This window comes from Asterias rubens, unplaced genomic scaffold (assembly GCF_902459465.1).
Source record: "Asterias rubens unplaced genomic scaffold, eAstRub1.3, whole genome shotgun sequence".
Taxonomy (NCBI): domain Eukaryota; kingdom Metazoa; phylum Echinodermata; class Asteroidea; order Forcipulatida; family Asteriidae; genus Asterias; species Asterias rubens.
In genome coordinates, this window is record NW_022985721.1 from 35,042 (window position 1) to 56,239 (window position 21,198).

Here is a 21,198-nt window from a genome sequence, read left to right on the forward strand (position 1 = left end):
TTTATTGTTTGAAATGAGTTTAGCAAGTAAGTAAAAAGTACATTATGCAAGTAGAGAACATTAAATCAATTTATTGTAACAAATGTAGTCGAAACCTGCTGTAACTGTTTGGAGATGTAAAACTATGTAACAAAATCGATCAATCAGTTATTCAATTGATCAATCAATCAAATGCATAAAACAAACAACCATTCATTCCATATTTGGTTAAACAATGAATAAAATCAATACCAACTTACTTGAGGCAATGAGGAACTAGTTTAACAAAATCAACCAATCAGTTATTTAATTAATCAATCAATCAATCAAATCAATAAATCAAACAACCATTCATTCCATATTTGGTTAAACAATCAATAAAATCAATACCAACTTACTTGAGGCAATGAGGAACTGGTTGTTCAGACCAGGGTGCCTTACATCGTGTATTGCTGCAGCATATAACGCTGCAAGAGTCTCAATATCTGTGAATACATTCTGTAAGAAAAAAAAACACAGAGAAAACAAACTTGGTAAAATATCAGAGTTTCATACTCAATAAGCTTCTTGTTAAAGCCATTGGACCCTTTCGCTACAGGAAAAAAAAAAGTTCACAGATTTAAAAAATAACTTATAGGGTTTACAGAAGGTAGTGGTGAAAGACTTCTCTTGAAATATTATTCCATGAAGTGCTTTACTTTTTGAGAAAACGGTAAAACAACATCAATTCTCGATATCGAGAAAACATATGTCATGACACGGCGAAACGTGCGGATACAAGGGTGGGTTTTCCCGTTATTTTCTCCCGACTCCGATGACAGATTGAGCCTAAATTTTCACAGGTTTGTTATTTTATATATAAGTTGTGATACACGAAGTGTGGGCCTTGGACAATACTGTTTACCGAAAGTGTCCATTGGCTTTAATTTTTTTTTAGTGAAAATCCAAGTTTTGTCCCCTTCCTTTTTAGAGGAATTGAACTGGTTGCATGTTAATTGCCACACATGACAGAGCCCCCTACAATTTAAAACAAAACCTGGTGCTTTTGATTCACAAGACTCTTTTCAACAATTGGGTATGGTTTTAACTGTCTTTAAGGGGGCAGTGTTCTAATAAGCCTTGGCCCAACATTATGGAATCCATTAACCCTTCTTAATCTTGTCTCGATGTAAATGGACCACGCAAATCCAGCGCAGACACGGAAGCGGAAACGCATGGCTGGGTGTGTAAGTATACTTGGCCCAGATGTAAGAACTCTTGCATACAGACAGCGTGGAGTTACACTGTGAATGTCAAAGTACACCAGTACACTTGAAGCCTTTTAGCTCCCTCACTAAATTCCTTTTAGGAGGGGCTTTCAAGGTCAAACTCAGTTTTATGATGCTCTCATATTTCACTAGATCGAGGTCCTATGAACTTTGGTTAGAAAAAGTACAGGTTCTCAAACATCATGTTGAAATGGTCAACATTGTAAATATATATGACATTTTGTAAACAAAATTACATTATTTGTTCCTGTTTATACCCTTTCGGTTTGAAATATAAAACAAAACTTGTTTAGTCTGATTACTTATTCATCCCAATGCTCACATTAATGTTGTAATGAACCGGAGGGATAAAACAAAAACATGTTGCAAATTGTTAAGTTGAACAATCAGGAGCCTAAGCTAATGACATTGTCTAAAAAACAAAAAACTAAAAAACTAAAAACAGAACAAAAATACAGAAAAAAATCAACAGTAATTGTACAAAAAACTGTTCTTTCACCCACCAGTTGGTTTAGTGCCAAATTGAGAACTTTCTCCCATAAGGAGATAAAATTCGCGAAAAAAGTTGTCTGCCATTAAACGCGACAAATTACAATCTTGTAGCTAACATTAGAGTACTCCATCATACTTAATAGTTTATTAGTTTGCCAGAACCAATTAATGTTGAGTAAAAAGAAACAATAAATAAATAAAGAAATAACAAATACAGAAAATTCATCAGTAAGTGTACAAATACAGTTCTCTAGCCACATGTTGACCTGCTGCCAAATTGAGTACTTTCTCCCACAAGAAGATACAAGTTTAAAGGATAGAAAATGTGCCTGTCAAGAAGTGCAACCATTTTCAATCTTGTATCTAGTTTAAGTGCACTGTATCATTATTAATAGTAGATCAGTTTGTCAGAACTGTTTACACTCAAGGTTTTTACTGGGGTTGAAAATAAACGACTTGAACTGACTTAGTTTTGAAATCTGTGAACATGCGGCAGGCAGATTTCACACTTTTTGAGGAAACTTTTTTTGGAAGAATTTTTAAAAACGTTTATCATGCTGCCCTGTCTTTGTCATGTACCCTGTGTGCAATCTAAATAATGAATATTGATTTTCACACAACCACAAGGGGCTAGACTATTTTAACCTTCCAGCCTTGTTGTGGTTAACATTGATAATAGAGTTGGAGATAAACAAGATGGCTGCCCTATGCAATGGTCTGGTAACCCACCTCAAGTGCTGGTGCTGAAAGTAAATAGTTGGTAGACTGGACCACGTCTGCAGCATGGATCTGGTTGTGATACTTGACATCTTTATTGTAGTTATCCTCTAATATCATCATGTATGTGATTAGCGTCTTGTGAGGAATCTGAAACGTCTTTAATAATCCTCTTTCCTACAAAAAATAAAATATTTACATAGATATCACCGGCTCACATTCTTAATCTATGACAGCGATTAGAACACTTCAAGTCTGTACAGATAAGTATCACTTATTCCCCTGGCTAGATTGATCTTATCAGACGAGTCGTGTAAAACCTCTCCATTTGGTAAAAAAAAAAAAAAAACATTTCCATATTACGCATGAATCTAAGAATTCAAACTGCCTCTAGCCATCAGGCTAGCTCGGTGGTATAGTGGTAAAACACTTGCTCTACCAATGCAAAGGTCATGGGTTGGAATCGTGAGTACAGTGCTTTTAAAATACCCATTGCTTAAAGGAACGTTACAGAATTGGTAAGAAACAAAAATCGTGAAGATCACAGATTTACATAAAACTTACACAGTCCTAATGATGATGATAGTATAAAACATACCTTGAAATATTTCAGCCTGTAATTTCATATTTGATGAGAAATAAATAATCTACTTTCGCATTTGGAGTTTATCGCTCAGTGAGCGTTTTATTAATTTCTGTTTTGGCATCGATGCAATGCAAAATTTGTAATTGTTTTTCACTGTTCTCTTGTGACCCAGATGGCCGACCGATCTCATACTTCTACAGGTTTGTCAGTTCAAGTATATGGTGGATTACATAAAGTGCTTACACTGCCAGCAACTTCTTTTTTAGCAAAACCAATTCTGTAATGTTCCTTTACGTGTAGACACTAAATTATAGTCTTTGAAGCCCTCAGTATTACCCACTATGAATTCTTTGTTATAATCCTGTTTCCAACTCGACCCCCAATGAAACCCTAGTGTCAAAGGAGTATTTTTCCACAAAGATGACCACCCACTAACCACACTCATGTGTTCAACACACATCCCCTTAGTCGTGGCCTTTTGTAGGGTGAAGTTGCTTACCTGCAGGACTGTGAATGTGACTGCTGTGAGAGGTCTGTGATTCGTGAGGGCATCAACCCTGAAAGCATCAAATCCCCATCTATCAAGATTCTCCATCTCCTAAATAAACAATAGAGAAAAAAAAATGTCAGCAAATGTTTAGTTTTACAGATCATCTTTCGGTTCTGAGAAATATTGAAACAGAGCTTACTAGTGGTTAAGGAGTAAATCACATTTTGACCCTAGCTGAGTCCTTCTCAAAAGCTAAATGACATCAGGGGTCGATTTCACAGAGTTAGGACTAGTCCTAACTTAGGACTAGTCCTAGGAGATATTAAAAACTCAAGGCTAGTCCTAAAGTATAGTATAACTTGTCCTAACTCTAGATAAGACTAGTCTTAACTCTTTGTGAAATCCGTCACAGAGCACTTAGTATTTTAGTGAAAAACTAACACCCATGTGTGTAAATAACAATAACATTTGACTTGATGAAGAGATGAATGAAACATCATGAAGTTTTATTACATTTATTGTTCTAAAACTTCAAAAAAATATGTTCTACCTTCTCCATATCTTCTTCTTTTTCGTATGAGACGCCGTACCGTGACACAACATCCTGCGACAAGCTGTTGTGGTGCTTCAACTTTTGAATGCCTTTGATTTTGGTGACTGCGTCGTTGCTCCGTCGTGCAGACAGCGGTCCTGAGGTTGTTGTCGTAGACCCTTTACTGTCGACTCTTGACGGGGCATTCTTTGGGATTGGAGAGGGTGACGGGGCATCTCGTGGTGGTTGGACGGGCATGTCAATATCCGTGTGTTTGTCTGAAGAGAAAAAAGGAACAATTTAGGTCAAGATAAACTACATTAAAAATGATAAGCAACGTATACTCCGTGTTTTCCTGAGTCCTGCTGAAACCCCCCCCCCCCCAAATTGATGGACCTACTTCTCTGGTGGGATTAAGACCCACACCCCTCATGCTGCTTGAATTCTAGAACTCTAGGGGGTACTGGGGTTACTGGTCTAAATCTCATCAATAAGGAAAGTCTTTTTAAAGTTCAGATCTCAATTTCAGACCCTACTGGTCCGCTGGCCACATGCCAGTTACAACTACTAAAGACTAGTCAAAGTTATATCTCAGTGGTCCTGGTGTCTACTTCAATTTCATAGAGCTGCTCAGCAAGAAAATTTGCTTAGCATGAAAATTTCTTTCTTCATAAAAACAGGATTACCAACCATATTTCCATTTGTTGCCTATTGCTTGTTACTGGTATTTAGCTGTCGTTTGCTTATCCTGAGAATCACATGAAAATTTGGTTGGCAATCCTGTTTTTATCAAGGAAGAAATTTCATGCTAAGCAATTTTTTGTGCTTAGCAGCTCTATGAAATTGGGCCCTGATGTCTTTACCACAGGCATGTGAGAAACTATCCATTAAAGAAGAGGAAAAGAGAAAACCAGGCAAGAAAAAAGAGGGAAAGATATTATTCCTATTCTTTTGTACACAGAAAGTGAAGAAAAAGAGAGGAATCAAAACCCCAAAAGAGGAAATCAGCTTAAAAGAGAAAATCTCACATGCCTGTAACCACTAGACAACCAAGGGTGTCCAGTGACTAGAGGTCAGTTTGAATCCTTCAATTAGCAGCGGGTAACGTAATCAATTTAATATTTGCATTGGGGTCAAGTGGTCTAGAGTGCAGGGTCTGTGGTTCAAATGCCACCCGAGTAGTAGTATGCATTGGATTACTTTTCCCACAGGCATCGGGTACACAGTGCTCATCAAACATCAGTGTAAGGCCCATGTCACATGAGGCAATTTACTGGCAACCAGTTTGAAGCAATCCCAAAGAAGAAAAAGCATTCACATTTCAATGTCTTATAATTTTCATGAAGATAGTAAGACATTGATTGAAAAATAACTCATGTGCTACCAAAGTGGTTCTGTAACATACACTGTAGTTGGTTACCACCAAGTTGCCTCGTGTGACAAAAGGAACCCCCAAATAATATTCTTCATCTGAGATGCAATTTATTTCATCCATTAAGCTACATGTAAGTCACTGTTAGTGTTACTGGTTCAACATTGTCAGTTCTAACCCAGGGGCGACAGTAAATTGCCGACCAAACGGTCTGAAACAAAGATCTGAATTTAAAGCCATTGGACACTTTCCTTATCCCCTCCGGTCACTAACCATCCAAACCAGTATTGAAAAGCTTGACATCTCATTGGTTCATATGTACATGCTTCTTTTCAAACTTTGAACATCTTGGGTGGATTTAACAAAGAGTTATTCGTCCTAACTAAGGACTATAGCCATACGTTTTGTATATCTTAGGACTAGCACCAAGTTAGGACTAGTCCTAACTCTCTGGAAATCGACCCCTGTGCATGCAGTGGGCAGAAATATATAGTTCTCGGTGTTTCTACTGGCATAGAGGCCAGCAGACTAGAAAAATCAGAGGAGAACACTGTTAATTACATTAATAATCAACAATCTTGCAGTTCCAAAACTGACACCACCCCCATAATGTAAATAAGGTTGTTTTTTTTTTTTTTTTTTTTTTTATCAAGTTGGGGTTTCAGTCTTCAGGAGCATTTATACTCACCTATATATGTACTTAACAGGTACTCTGATACCTGGTTGCCTGATTTACTGGTCTCTGAAAACGCAGAGAGTTCTCTACCGAGCATACGTCGGAACTGAAGTAGCAAACAGAGACAAAAAATAAAAAGGTTACTTTTCCGTATCAGCTTGCATCTCAACAGTGAAATACAAATACAACATCATACAGTATTTCTGGTTTCGAGAGTAACCTGAACTTACACCTTGAGCACCTAGAAGTGTTTACTTGCAAGTGTCTTCTTTTGCAGCTTCTTAAGATAGGGTTAGTCTTCTAGACTTGTACAAGGGAGCATTTATAAAACACAGGAGGCCGATAAAAGCTTAGCGGCTGTTGTAAACTGGCTACTAACCAAAAGAACATATGGAATAAATGCAAAAAAAATAGTTAATAGCCTGATGTTTCGACCCTAGCAGAGTCTATCTCGAAGGTAAGGTGCTGCTAGGTTTGAAACATAAGCCCATTAACTTTTTGTTCTGCTTTTTGTGATTTGCATGAATTTTTGTTAACTGATCATTAGGTTGGATGTACTACTGAGCTTTCTATATTTATTTAATGTGGTATTGGTGTTTATTTCAAGACTCAGTAGGCAATAGAGACCTTTCTAACTATAGACCTTTCTTCTGCAACGTCACAGCCCATGTTTTTGCCAATCGTGGTTGGAAAACTATGGAAAGCCATGAATGCAAATCAAAAACAGATCGCTACTGTTTGTAACAATGTTACAAAAAAAATTCAAATAATGTGTTGATTTTATTGAAAACAAATCAACGATATGGGAAGTATCTTATTTCATTGAAACGATGCAGAAATTGTGAATTTTTTTAAAAGATCTGTTTATACGATGCCCTCCATGTCAACCAAGATGGTTTGTTTATCAACAAAAGGAATGTCTATAGTTTTGAAAAGACATATGATTTGTGACTTACTTTACTTGTTGCCAGATCGCTGACTGAGCGATGTGTTTGCATTGACTCCAGCTGTTCCAGGCACCAGTCTAACTCTTCAAGGGTATCAAACGCCATCTTACCATAGCTCTCATCTATGCATCAACAAACAAATACACATTGAATTACATGTCCTGTTCTTACCAACTTTCCTGCCCCTCTGTCAAATACTGCCGTAACCTGTTTTTGAAATACAATCTAAAAATACAAAAAACTTCATCAGAACTGTCCAAGAAAAAGGTTAGTGTCACATTGTTAAAAAAATGTACTGTCTTTGTGCATTCCGGGCCATTTCTTGGGAGGCAAGTCTTGTCAAACTTGTGCCAAAATTACCACATAAAAATCAAGACTTAAAAAATGTACAGCTTAACTTAGGGAATAAAAGGGTAACAACGAGTTCTTAAACGGACTTTTAAAACCGGCAGGGTCGTTCCCGTGTGATAAAGGCCTGCGCCAAAGGGTGAGGGCCTTTATCTTGAACAAGAAAAGTGTGTAGCTTTTAGCATTTTTACAAAAGGGGGCTGAATAAAGATGGACATGACTTACCAACATTAGGTGGATTAGGTTTGATTTGATGTAACTTGTCTTTAGGCGACTGTCTGTGAAACAAAATGAAGAAACAACAACAAGCCAATGAAAACTTTGATCTTTCCCAATTCAGTAACTCCATTGTCAATGGTAGTCTTTCAAGCGCTAGGTGGCAGCAGACCAGGTGAAATTCCATTGTTTATGTAGCTCTGAGCATAGAGCAATGCTCTGAGCATGCTGCCACATCATGCTTAAAAGTAACCCATGGAAAGTTTTATCTCTGAAAAATTCAGGTTATTTTAGGCCTGTACAAAACAAAATTCTACCAAGGGTTATGCAAGCTGGCTTGTGCCAATGTCGTTAACATTACACGCAATTAAGAGCGCGACACAGAAATAGTGGAAATTCAACATTGATTTGTTTATAATTCTTTTGGTTATGTAAGAATTAATCCAATTATAGACAATGCATTTATATGTTAGAAAAGTGTAAGGGCTGTAGTCTATAGACTGTGCAAGTCTCGCGCGCATCGGAGCGAGAACACACGACAACTGAAGAAATTAATTTTTTTATGAATCAAATCTTTGCTTTAATTTATTCTTTATGCCGAATCTGAACAACAAAAATACCCTATAGAGCTTGTTTAAATTAGTTTAGCAGTTTTAAACACATACACAATTATCGGTTAAAGTCTATGTATAGACAAAAGTAAAACTCTGGGACAAGGGTGTTTGTATGATCTTAAACTTTTTGAAACCCCTTTTGTAAATCTTCGCCCGAATGTGAAACTACTCAAAGCTGGTTTATACGCGGACGCACGATGGTCGCAAGGGCGTGAGATAAACGCGTGACGCAGTTTAAAGAGGAAGCCGACGCCTAAACGACCAATGACAAGGTTTTTCACCCCGCGCGTCTGCGTAAGTTTCGTGATCGGAGATGGGCACAAATTCTTAATTTTTACCAAGCAACCTGACCCGAAGTCAAGTTTAAATATCGGTTTTTCTTCGTTACCATGTTGACTTTATTTTTACTTTTATATATGATGTTAGTTAGTGTTACATTTTTAACAACATATGTCATTTTTATGGTCATAAACTACATTAAACTAAAGTAATGGACGAAACAAAATCTCCCCCACGTAAAACTACATAAGGTTGGGACCACAATGGTCCCGGAAGTTCAAATCCGCGCGAGACTTGCACAGTCTATTCCAGCACCCCAATCCAAAAGGTCGGAGATGCAGCACCCACAGCTATCACAGGCCCGATTGCTTTTTATCAAAACAGGACAGCGGAAAAAGATAAATCCTTAATTTTCAGCAGGTGAACAAATTTGGAAAGAGCCCTTCGGCCAAATATAGAACTAGGCAAACAAAACTTATCGCCCCATTTTAAAAAGGGTATCCAGCAAGACTTGATACACCTCTAGGTAAATTGAAAGCTATCCGATGACCATTTGCTGATATCCCTGACCTTCATACAAGTTTTTAAAAAGGGACGAAACCGAGGGCTGCGATAGAAAACGAGAGCTGCGAAAGAATGCCTATACTTACCCCGCGGGTCGCATCGATGAAAATATTATTTACTAATGCAACTGGCACTCAGTGACGCAATTACATAAGTGGTGAGACTGTATTTTGATAGGTATAAGGTGGCGGGTTAGAGTAGGGAAGGAGTGTGGACGATACCACAAGCCTGGACGGACGATAATGTGGCTATAAAGTGGCATGGATACACATCTAGGTATGAAATACTAGCCGCTTCAAAAATTCCATCTCAAACCCAGGGATCTCTTTACACATCGTGACCTGAGAAAATTATCTTAATGCTTGAAATTTCAAACTTCTCTGTGCGATAACAGCAGATCTGATGTACACATCGTTTGATCAGCTTGAAAAACAAAAACAATCGATCTCTCGAATGACATTTCTATGTTAATAAAGTGGAGCTGTTGACGGTGATAATACCTAAAATAGCCAAAGTGTCGGGGAAAAAAAGAAACAAATGAACACCTTGTGATGGGTAGGCATCCTGTGGGATGTTGTGGGAGGGGAGGGGGCTTGCGCCTTCCCCCGCATCGTCAAGAGAGGATGCAGAAATGACCAATACACCAGTCATTATTTTGTCACTTAAACCTTAAACAGACAGGAAAAGTGCCACAGCCTAATCATCATCAATACCTAACGACCGAGCCAGTAATTAAAGCAACCCAACCTCCTTCTCTACGCTGCAGAGAACATCGACCAAAACCAACACTGGAATCTGCCGTAAGGACATTGGTGCGTAACCGTCACAGAAATTACCCCCAACTCCATAAAACAACCCAAATGGAAAATTAATTCCATCGGCGAAGTGTCATTACAACACTATAAGCGTCAGGCCTGGAGCCAGGTTACATTTATCATTGTAGGCGGGGGAGTTTCTGTTGCGATACATCAAAATATTTTTCGACTGAATGATAAAATATTCATTGAGATGGGGATGGGGTTTGAACCCTTGACCTATAGATTGTAGTGGGCTGCTCAGATCACTCTACACTATGAAATAAAGCTCTGGGTTATTCTATAACTATTCAATGTCCAACCATCTTGTTACCAAACTATGAAGTCCAAAGTAAAAGGTAGAAGGCAAAAATACTTGGCACCAAGCAAATGGTTTCTTTTGAATTCAGTCTAAGTAAAAGACAAATCAATGGGAGACTTTTGAGACGCTGGTGGCAGCAGAAATAACAGTCCTTTTTGAGGCTCTGAGCATGCATGCACATACTGAGTATTGCGCGCGTCAGTACTGTGCGCGTAGGTCTGAGCACAGGCATGACTGGCAAGAACTGTGATTGTGAAAAATGATTGTCCGAAAGTCTCCGGTAATTAAAAAAAACATTTCATGGCAAAGGGTGCCCAGAATTTGATGAAGTAACAACAACAACTTCTGGTTGACTTTATGTTTATCATGCGATTTGATGCATTGTGGTAGCACCATGTGATTCAACTTAAAACTGTTAAGATTTGTTCAGGCTATATCTCCGACTGTATTTGCCATGCTGTCACTTTAAACCCAGGAATGGGCAAGGTGATAACCTTGAGTGCAGTCAAGATGACATGATTGGAGATGATCTGACAAGGATATCATTCCATTCAATCACAGCAAAAAACACTAAATTTGAATAGATATTGGAATTCATTACACATCGTTTCACTCGACGTGGCGAGAAATTCCTTTAAATCCTTACACATACCCTCTAAAGAGAGACTTGTGCAAACATTTTTTTTTTTCATTTTCTTCAACCCACAGCCACTATCAGAGAACAAATTCACTCAAGAAGAATGATTTCTTCACTCAATTTCAAGATAAGGTTTAGATTTGATTAAAGCTCGGGATGGTTGCAAACAAAATGTGATACACGTTGAGCAACTAACACAAATCCTAGGGTTTTATGGATTCAAGCAGCTCCTTCCTTTAATGGACACTTTTGAATCTCAACTTAAAACCCATCTGTTTTGTCAATCTGGTTATAGCGCTTAAAAACGTCCGTATTTAGCGCTCTATAAATGTTGTAATTATCATTATTATTATTATTCTCCACCCACCCAACCACCCCCCCCCCACACAAAATAAATAAAAAAATCAAGATGTGCAATGGTTAATGTTCTCTTAGATTTTACACAACTGCATTGCTTTGCATAATGTGTCTACTGATGCTATACTTGGATGTAATAAAATACTTTTTTCCTTGACTGGATAAAATGAATAAATTCAGTTGCACTGGGGACACTTTCCTATTCAGTATGATGTTATCGCTATGTACTGACGCCAACTACCTCTGGCACTTATTGATAATTGCAGGGTAACACTTCATGAAACCATAGAAGAAGGAAGGGGGATGACATCTGAACAATATTTACCACCACCCACACTGCTTCGTAACAGCTGAGACCTACTCTTGGGGTTGAGAGTTATTGCTGATTTTTAAAAAAATCAGGAATCAGTCTTTTATATCATGTCTGACAACTCCACTACTACACAATATAGTTCCAACAGCGCAATGCAAAATAGTAGCGCTCATAATAAAATGCACCCAATAATATTTTTTTCAGTTTATAAAGCGAAGTAATAAAAAAAGAGATTTTGGGATTGATAAGGAGAATCTGTAATAAGCCAAGCAACGCCTACTCTACATAATCCAGCCAGAATCTTCCTAGGGTAAAAGAGAGCGATCGCCGAGCAAGCACGTCTTACGGAGAAATGACCGGGATTACAGCCAGAGTAAACAACTCTCCTTTTCCAACTTCTAAGTTAAAGAGAACCGCAGAGCATTAGCATTCTAAAAGGACCCCATCAACAATAGGTCAAGCAGAATTTATAAAGCCATGGATCTGTTGAGAAGTCTGCGTCTCTCGCCCCCAAATTAGTCGGTTATCATGGGAGATTTTGTTGTCACAAGGGGTGCGTTTTAGTCATGATACAGCAGGGCAATTAGATCATTTTTTTTTCTTCCCTGTCTTATTCCTCCTCGAGAGTCCATTAGGAGGAGAGCTACAATCCCGGCCAAAATGCTTGGGCCACCCTTTCCTGATACAACAGTTCCCTGTGCACTTCCCATTCACATTCACATTCAAGACATTTGCTGCCCCCCCCCCCCCCCCCCCCCCGCCCATGTTGACTGTAATTCGGAAGACAGTCGGCAAATGGAACCAACATTGAAAGGGGGCAGGGGGGGCCCAACGAGATATGGCCGGGATTGTCTTAGTTAATTTCGTAATTTTTTTCCTGTTTTTAAATTAGGAGATAATGCTTTTACAGGACTGTTAATATCAAAAGACATTGGATATGCATTTATAACTGAGTAGGGCATTAAAAAAGATTTTAAATCAGCAAGTATTTTTGTTGGGGTGGGTGTGGGGGGGTGGAGTGGGGGTCTGACTATGATGGGAATTGACAGTCAATTATGTTTGGTTGCGGGAAAAAGTCTAAATCACTAGCAAATCAGTAATGATGTTTTGTAGGGTTGGGGAAGGTGGCTAACTGTATTGTGCATTAACATAAATTATTATTTATTGCCGAGTACAGCGTGTTAACACAAAAGTACACACACAGGCAACTTTTGTATTTTAACTGTCTTTTGAGAAGGGGGGGGGGGGGGCGGGGGGTTGCACCATTAGGCCCGTATTATGTTGGCAGGATTAATAAGAAATAAGTAAAATAGTAGTATAAAAAATGCACTTGGAAAATGAAAGAATGGGTATAAGCGATTAATATTAATTGTATGGCGAGTAAGCTGATACAAATAAGATTGAAAAAAATTCTGCTTTCACCATCCTGGAGTCATTTTAGCTTCAACTATGCTTTGTTAAGCGTATCTCTTAGTTATTACACCATGGAGTCGCATGCAAATTCAAGCACAGTGATGCTCAGCGTCCATAGACTTGATTTCAAGTCTGAGGTGGCTGTTATTCCTCTCTATGAGACACGAAATACGCCCGCAATAGGTTAGCTGTCATGGGACAAGGTAACAATAGGGCGCTATTTGGGGCAATACTGTATTTGCTATCAAGTTGACTAGAAGAAACGATTACAGGCTTGAATCAAGTTTACACGGTTCACCGTAGTAAAGTAAATAAGGAAATTAATGAATTTTCTTTTCTATTTGGTATAAAGGGTTAACCGTTTGAGTTTGTGTAAAAAAAACGAATGAGGTGGTTGAATAAATAACAACAGGTTATGTGTTGTTTGTGGACTGTAATGCCATTTTCGTGTTGAAAAAAAGACATTTCCCGGTAAGTTAGCAGTCAAAATGCTATGGTTAACCGTGTGGTGAACCGTCAGACATGAACGCAACCAACTAAATTGGACAGGTACATTATTTGTCTGCGCAGGCGCAAGGCGCTCGTGTCAGGGATCGTCATCGCGCCTCAGAGTAAAAGGCAATGCAGATTTTGGACGGGCTATTTCGGGAGTTACACATGTCTTCATTTATATTATTTTATGGACTTTATACCGAACAACAAAAGATGCAAGCCAAGTTACATAATTAATTTAGGTGTAACCCATGAATATAGTTATGTTTTATTTGTGAAAGCGAGTAAAGCAAAGTCATGTCAAGGAGTCCATTTCAGCGAGCATGAATATGACGTGTGAGAAAAGCAGTCGTAAAATCTTTTGCTTAGCGCCAAAGAGAGGTAATAAAATTTTGCATCACACAATGACGCTCGTACGAGTTGCTTAGCGCCATACAGGGGGTATTCAAGTTTACTAATAACACAATGCACTCTCTGTATGACCAATAAGGTTTGACTTAAGACATAGTGTACATGTGGTTGCTTTTTTGAATGTGTCTTTCGTCTTAACATCTGATTTGGTCAAGATGGACGACCCTTCCCTTCCCAAAACACCACTACCCCCATTGACCCAGCAATAAATTCACTTTGTTTGGACATTCATTATCTTTTCGAAGCGTTCTTTGCATGTTCAAAAATTTCAAAAAATCACTCAGACAATCCCGGCCAAAATGCTTGGGCCACCCTTTCCTGATACAACAGTTCCCTGTGCACTTCCCATTCACATTCACATTCAAGACATTTGCACCCCCCCCCCCCCCCGCCCCCGCGTAAAATCTTTTGCTTAGCGCCAAAGAGAGGTAATAAAATTTCGCGTCACACAATGACGCTCGTACGAGTTGCTTAGTGCCATACAGGGGGTATTCAAGTTTACTAATAACACAATGCACTCTCTGTATGACCAATAAGGTTTGACTTTTGTCTTTCGTCTTAACATCTGATTTGGTCAAGATGGACGACCCTTCCCTTCCCAAAACACCACTACCCCCATTGACCAAGCAATAAAAACTCTCTGCCAGTCCCTAAAAATTTGTCTGGAAATAGCTGAAATCTCAAATTTCTCATCCCCGGAATTTCAAATTTAATTAAAAAATATACCAATTAGCCAACTCCAAGAAATATTTCACCTACATGTTATTCTCGTCCTCATGTTAATGACAAATTGATACGCCAGAGTCCAATATGCTGCCTGCGGGCAAGATAGCTGGTTGCATTTCTCCGTTCACTCCCAGACAAAATTGCAAAATTTTCTTACCGAGGCAATTAGTCAAATTCCTGGGGTTCTACAATTACAGGGTATCGATACCAGGAATTTTCGAAAGGCAATCTTACCTGTTAAAATTGGACGGTAACCCTGTGAGAGAGGTATAGTTCTTGCGAACACTCCGCAAACTGGCAAGAATTTGGGCGAAGGGGGTGACGATCACGTCTTCTGCATTGTGACTGTGGGGAAATAACAAACAAGAAACGTAATATCTATTCCTAAACTTCTGACCCATTGTAACAACTTGTTAGGATTCGAACCGCCTATAGCTACCAGGTAATCTCAGTGGTCCTGGTAAGACACTGCTCTAGAATTGCAAAGGTCGTGGGTTTGAATCCCACCCCAGTAATAACAGGCTCTGTGATTGTGTTTACAGAGCTGGGGAAGCACCGAGTATACAGTGCTAACACACATCAGCGTATATTATTGGGTAAAACCAAAATGATTAATATCCCCGATGCAATCTCCATCTATTAAACTTGTTTGTGTTTATGTACGAACTGCCCACATCAAGTCGGAAAGCCAAGCTTTGGTCGAGAGAACGAGGCAAAGCCAATTTATCCCCCTGGCTGATACATTTAAGAGGATTTAGAAACTATTTACATAACTATAAATAAAGAAGTAGAGTAATAGGGGCCTTCCCTTAGTCCAGATGAAGACACTTAGAACTTCAGGCCAGGAATTTCAACTTTGAACACGTTGAAAGGGCAAGGCCATTTTCATTTGACAAAGTGCACTTCCGTTGGAAATCTTAAAGTTATTAGAAACTTTTGAAGGGCACCAAGGCAAAGACCAGGGGCAACGGTGGCCATTGCCCCCGTGGCTTGTGTGTAATTTCAGGCCTGGAACTTCTTTCAGAGCATTTAAAAACCGGTTTATATTCTCATAAATAAAAATTCCCATATTTCTATGCAGCTTTGATGTTAAGAATGGTGCACCCTTGGTCAAGAGGATAAATACACCCTAAACTCCATGGGTGTTAAACAGCTAATTGAGCGGAATGTTTTCAACGGAAATGGTGTTTTAACTTGTTTTTAAATGTTCACCATTTAAATGTTATTTTGATATGTGTACACTTCTGAATTTTTTCGTAATTATCTATTAAAAAATCAGGACCCATGAATAAAGAATTCAGGTAGAAGGTGTAGGTAATCGCCTTGGTCTGGGGATGAAGACACCCTGAACTTTAAGGATGTTACATTTGAGAGGACTTACAAATGGTTTACATTACCATAAATAAAGAATATGGGTAGAAGGTGTAGGTAATCGCCTTGGTCTGGGGAATGAAGACACCCTGAACTTTAAGGATGTTACATTTGAGAGGACTTACAAATGGTTTGCATTACCATAAACCCAAGAATTTAGGAAGTAGGTGTGGGTATCGCCTTGGTCTGGGGGATGAAGACACCCTGAACTTCATGGGTGTTACATTTCGCAGGGTTTACAAATTCTCTACATCACCATAAATAAAACTTAGTAAAACTGGGTATGGGTTTACCCTTGGTCTAGAGGATGGAGAAGCCTTGAACTTGATGGGTGTTACATTTTTGGGGTTATCCAGAATCAACATCAATACAAATGAAGAATCATGTATAGTGAGTGTGGATTGCCCCTTGGTCTAGAGGATGAAGTCCATTTAACCCAATGGTATAACATGAACTAAAGCAGAGCTGCCAACATTTGCATCTTGCAATCTGGGGCCAATTTTATAGAGCTGCTTTAGCACTAAATTTGCTAAAGCACTAAAATAGCTCGCTTGTTTTACACATGTGACTGGCCAAAATTTCATGCCATATACATTGCTTGTGACTGGTATTTAGCTGTTGTTTACTTAGCAAAACAACTGAATGGAGTCTTGGCCGGTAATCTGATTTTACTAAGCAATGATTTTTTTGCTTAAAGCCATTTGACCCTTTCGGTAAACAGTATTGTCCAAGGCCCACACTTCGTGTATCACAACTTCTATATCAAATAACAAACCTGTGAAAATTTGGGCTTAATCGGTCATCGGAGTCGGGAGAAAATAACGGGAAAACCCACCCTTGTATCCGCGCGATTCGCCGTGTCATGACATGTGTTTAAAATAAATCCGTAATTTTCGTTAACGAGAATTGATATTGTTTTACTGTTTTCTCAAAAAGTAAAGCATTTCATGGATTAATATTTTAAGAGAAGTATTTCACCACTACCTTCTGTAAACCCTGTAAGTTATTTGTAAATCCGTGAATTTTTTTTTTTTTTTTCTGTACCGAAAGGGTCCAATGGCTTTAAGCAAAATTTTGTGCTCAAGCAGCTCTATGAAATTGGGCCCAGGGGGATTTTGTACAACCATCAGGGAGGTAGCATTACAGAGAAACAGTTTCCGTAATGAGGGGAGCTTTTCAAATTTGTTCATCAGAGCTCGGACAGAAAATGTGTTCATCAGAGCATTGAGAGAATGCTTTAGTTTCAGGGAACTTCCTGCAGAATCAGGGAAAGGTGGCAGCTCTGCTCAAGATCTTGGACTACATGTAGGTCTCTCCTGAAGCTGAACCTCATACATTGTAGGTTTTACATTTGAAAGTAGATTTAAGCTCAAAGAAGTTGAACCCAGTATTCTCTTCCCTGTCATAATATTTAAAACTAAGAAACTTTGCTTACCAATCGCTTGTAATGGATGAGTTTCTGGACATAGACTTTGGCGACAGGTCAAAATCGCTGTCGGATCTGTACAAGAAGGATTCTCTCCTCTGTGGGAAGTTTGCCGAGAGGATGAGGCCAGACGATGGGCTCGCCGCATCAATGCCCGGACTCCTGCTCGGTGATGCGCCATTCTCAACATCAAAGCTGCATGGAAATATAGGAAAAGAGTAGAAACAGATGAGACATGAGGACGCCATGTTGTGTTTTGGGTTTTTTGAGGGAACTGGAGAAGTTCCTTATCATTAAATCTCACCCACCCCGAGTGGGATTCAGTGAGTGGGATTGAGATCTCTCTATCAAAGATTGGGACTGGAATCTTAGTGAGGGGGTTGAGATTGAACATATTGGGATTATCACCGAACTTGTGTCAGAGTAAGTAGGAATGATAAACAAGCGTCAATGAGTAAGATTGAGAACTTCCTATACTGCTGAGTGGGGTTGAAATCTTCAATTGCTAAATTGGGGTTGCTGTTCTGAAAAAAAAAGAAACTGGCCAACTGTTGATTACGACTGTGTTAAAGTTATCATTGAATCACACAATCTTCTCTGAATTTAAGTAAGAATTGAAGCATTGCACAGTGTAGGAAGTAAGTAGATTTATGGATTTACGATAAAAATCTCTCTTTGGCACTAAGAAGAAATATAACAGTGTACTCTGCTCATCTTCTGGAGAATGCAATTCCTCCTCATCAACCTATCATCATTTGGGATAAAGCAGTCATGGCATCTTGTTAGCCGATTCCAATAAATAACAATGTTGAGTATTATAATCCGTCCTACATGTATGACACTGAACTTTGAAACAACCGTCCCAGTTTTTCTAAAGTTGGCAGTTCTTATAACTTTGCTGTGCGTTAATTACTTTAACTACAGCCCTGATATTTCACAGAGACAACATAAGCAATCGCCTTCATGCCCCTACCCCTGTCATTGCCTTGGCGCCCCTCGAAATGTAGCAGTAGAAATTTACGTTTCCCTCGAAGTGCCCTTTACTAAGGTTAAACTGTCTTGCCCTTACAATAACAAAGTTCCACGACCGAATCACAACCTTCGTTACAAAAATAGTAAATCACGGCAACCAAATATATACCCCATGGAAAAAGTACTGATATTAAATGCATACTGCATGATTTAATCTCTGTTGGCTATAGTACCCTAAAGGGTCAGGCAAAACAACCTTGTACCCACAGCATAGTCTTATTACAACAAAATTGCCAGAGGAAGACTTCACATATGAATTTGTATAACACTGAAAAGTCAACTAAAAGAACATCGAATATCTACGCACACACTGCTATAGCGCGCGCCCTCCCGGATTTGTGTGTGGCTCTGTGACTTATACACACTGAGCGACTTTGTGCAGTGTGATAGGGGATTTGTTGCGTGATCGTTTATTGGTTCAACTTGTTGATGCCCAGATTGACGGAGGAAATATATACTCTAATAAGAAGGATTGTCTAACCAGATTAAAGCTTATAAAATAAAGTTTAACTCAATGCAAACAAAATTTGTATTAAAACTTAGGGGGCCCTAGATACGGCCTGTTGAAAGGCTGCTAGGTTGTAAAAAAGAAGTTATTTTTCAGTTTCCCACGCGAAACGGTACGAAACTACAAATTTTAAATCGAAATCTGACGGAGGAACAATAATCGTATTCTCCAAAAAAGAGAGACTATGTAAAAGGGGATGTATTCATATTTCTTTTTCTGCAAACAACAAGTTCACACAGTAAAGGAGTAAGGAGTAATTATGACAAAAAAGGAGTGAAAACGTGTTGGTTTTTGCTTAGAAACGCGTGTGTGCAGGGGGTTTCGCACTGTAGCGGCTTAATTGTCATTACAAATTGATATGAGCAGTAACCTTGTAACCAGGGCCTCTATACCTCAACTAGTCAACTGAAGAGCTTGAGGTAAGATAAGTAATCATCGTAATGAAAAACATATATTTTTTTATATACAAAATAAAAAATCTCTAGAATTACATAATTAGGTTTCTGACCTGCCTTGAACGCACTCAAAACAAAAGCAAGGACAAAAAAAAAAATGTACCCAAAACAAGACTTTTACACAAATAAAAACTTTCCAATAAACCTAAATAAACAGCAACAAAAATAGTACACTACTGGTAATTACTCAAAATAATTGTTAGCATAAAAACCTACTTTGTAATGAGTAATGGAGAGCTGTTGATAGTATAAAACATTGTTAGAAACGGCTCCCTCTGAAGTAACATAGTTTTTGAGAAAGAAGTAATTTCTCTCTAAAATATGTGAAGCGAATACCAGAAAGCACACAACTTGTGCGACAAGGGTATGTTTTTTTCCATTAGTCTCTCGCAACTTCAATGACCAATGGAGTTCAAATTTTCACAGGTTTGTTATTCTATGCATTATATGTTGAGATACACCAAGTGAGAAGAATGGCCTTTGACAATTACCAAAGGTGTCCAGTGTCTTTAAAGTAAACCTAAAGCTGCAAATATTTTCCCATCAAACGAGAGAGCATTACTGTTCATATCATCTATTTTAGTTTGATACTGCGAGCACTGGGTTTCACATTTCCATTTGTGATGAACAAGCAAGTACAGCGACCATAAAGGTGGCCTTTCTCTGACGGCTAATAAATTACAAATCAGGTTTGATACGCCTTGAGATGCCTCCACCATAACACTTCAAATAGTAACACACAATCCTGCAAGGTAACATTTGACTAATCGTTTGAGGTAACACCACTTTTTGTTACCACAAACCTCTCTAGTTATACCATTCAAAGTTTGAAATTAATTTAACTTTTGACTGCAAAGCAAACAAAAGAAATACTTAGGTGTTTACTTTCTATCTCGGCTCAGCTGGGTGTGTAACTTCAAATTGGCGCCGGAAATGTCAGCCATGTTAAATCATCATAGTTCCACTCTGGATCTACCGATATCATCAACACAGCAACAGCCCTCTTCCCCCTAAGCCACAAATTCTGAATACCACTTGTTGTACTCAGTTGCCATAGCAACGCCCAAAGGTCTATAACTCTGCCTAAATCATCACATGTGCAGACCCCCTGCTTGGGTGTAACAAGTACAACACTAGTGATTGATCAAACCATAGACCTTACTCTTTGATCAAACAAAGAGCTTCCAAACTGTAGTTTATGACACTGCATTAAACAAAATTCTTCCAACACTGTGCAAAAGATTCCTACATGAGGAAATATTGACATAGAGAGCCTGGTCATGTTTGTTTATGAAAAAAAAAAAATGAAAAAAAAAAAAAAATGCAGCAAAGTTTCAATATGGAGATTTCGGTTTTATTTTTAGTGATCAATCATACATGTACATGAAATAACAAATTTTGACTTAATTTTTTGAGTGAGTCGCGAGAATATACTGAAGAAATTCTATCATTTTCAGAATCTAAGTACCTTGTCATTAGTTTTTTGCTGAAACAATCAAAATCAGTTGTTACATTAGTTTTTTTTTAGATAGGGGGCCTCCCTTTTTTATTAAGAAAAAGGGAGGCACCCTATTTAAAAATATGTCTTTTTCAGATAGAAATATTTCACACAAAGAATGATTCTAGTATGAACTTCATAATCAGTATGCTTTCAGACAAAACTAAAACATGTATTTTTTATCCTGATAGTACCTTTCGGTGATTTAGTTTATTTATTTTGTTTTTCAAAAGGTAAACTCCTGCTGGAGGTTGACATTGTAAACTGCAGAGAAAAACCCCCCCAGAATAACCTCAAAACCCTAAGTAAAGCCTCAGGCAAAGTCACACAATACAGGTCATTCAAGCACTGTTCTTGTAAATA

General features: G+C 38.5%; 1 protein-coding gene across 2 annotated transcripts in view; it reads right to left on the minus strand.

Moving 5' to 3' along the window:
* LOC117306356 (cAMP-specific 3',5'-cyclic phosphodiesterase 4C-like) overlaps positions 1 to 21,198 on the minus strand; it is a 47,274-nt gene that overhangs the window by 4,630 nt on the left and 21,446 nt on the right. For both annotated transcript variants that reach the window (XM_033790960.1, XM_033790961.1), the window contains exons 2-10: positions 17,352 to 17,537; positions 14,780 to 14,890; positions 7,633 to 7,685; positions 7,069 to 7,181; positions 6,125 to 6,218; positions 4,083 to 4,342; positions 3,542 to 3,640; positions 2,469 to 2,633; positions 378 to 477 (exon numbers count right to left, since the gene is read on the minus strand). In XM_033790960.1, the coding sequence (XP_033646851.1) occupies positions 378 to 477; positions 2,469 to 2,633; positions 3,542 to 3,640; positions 4,083 to 4,342; positions 6,125 to 6,218; positions 7,069 to 7,181; positions 7,633 to 7,685; positions 14,780 to 14,890; positions 17,352 to 17,537 (1,181 nt within the window). The remainder of the gene's footprint in view (positions 1 to 377; positions 478 to 2,468; positions 2,634 to 3,541; positions 3,641 to 4,082; positions 4,343 to 6,124; positions 6,219 to 7,068; positions 7,182 to 7,632; positions 7,686 to 14,779; positions 14,891 to 17,351; positions 17,538 to 21,198) is intronic.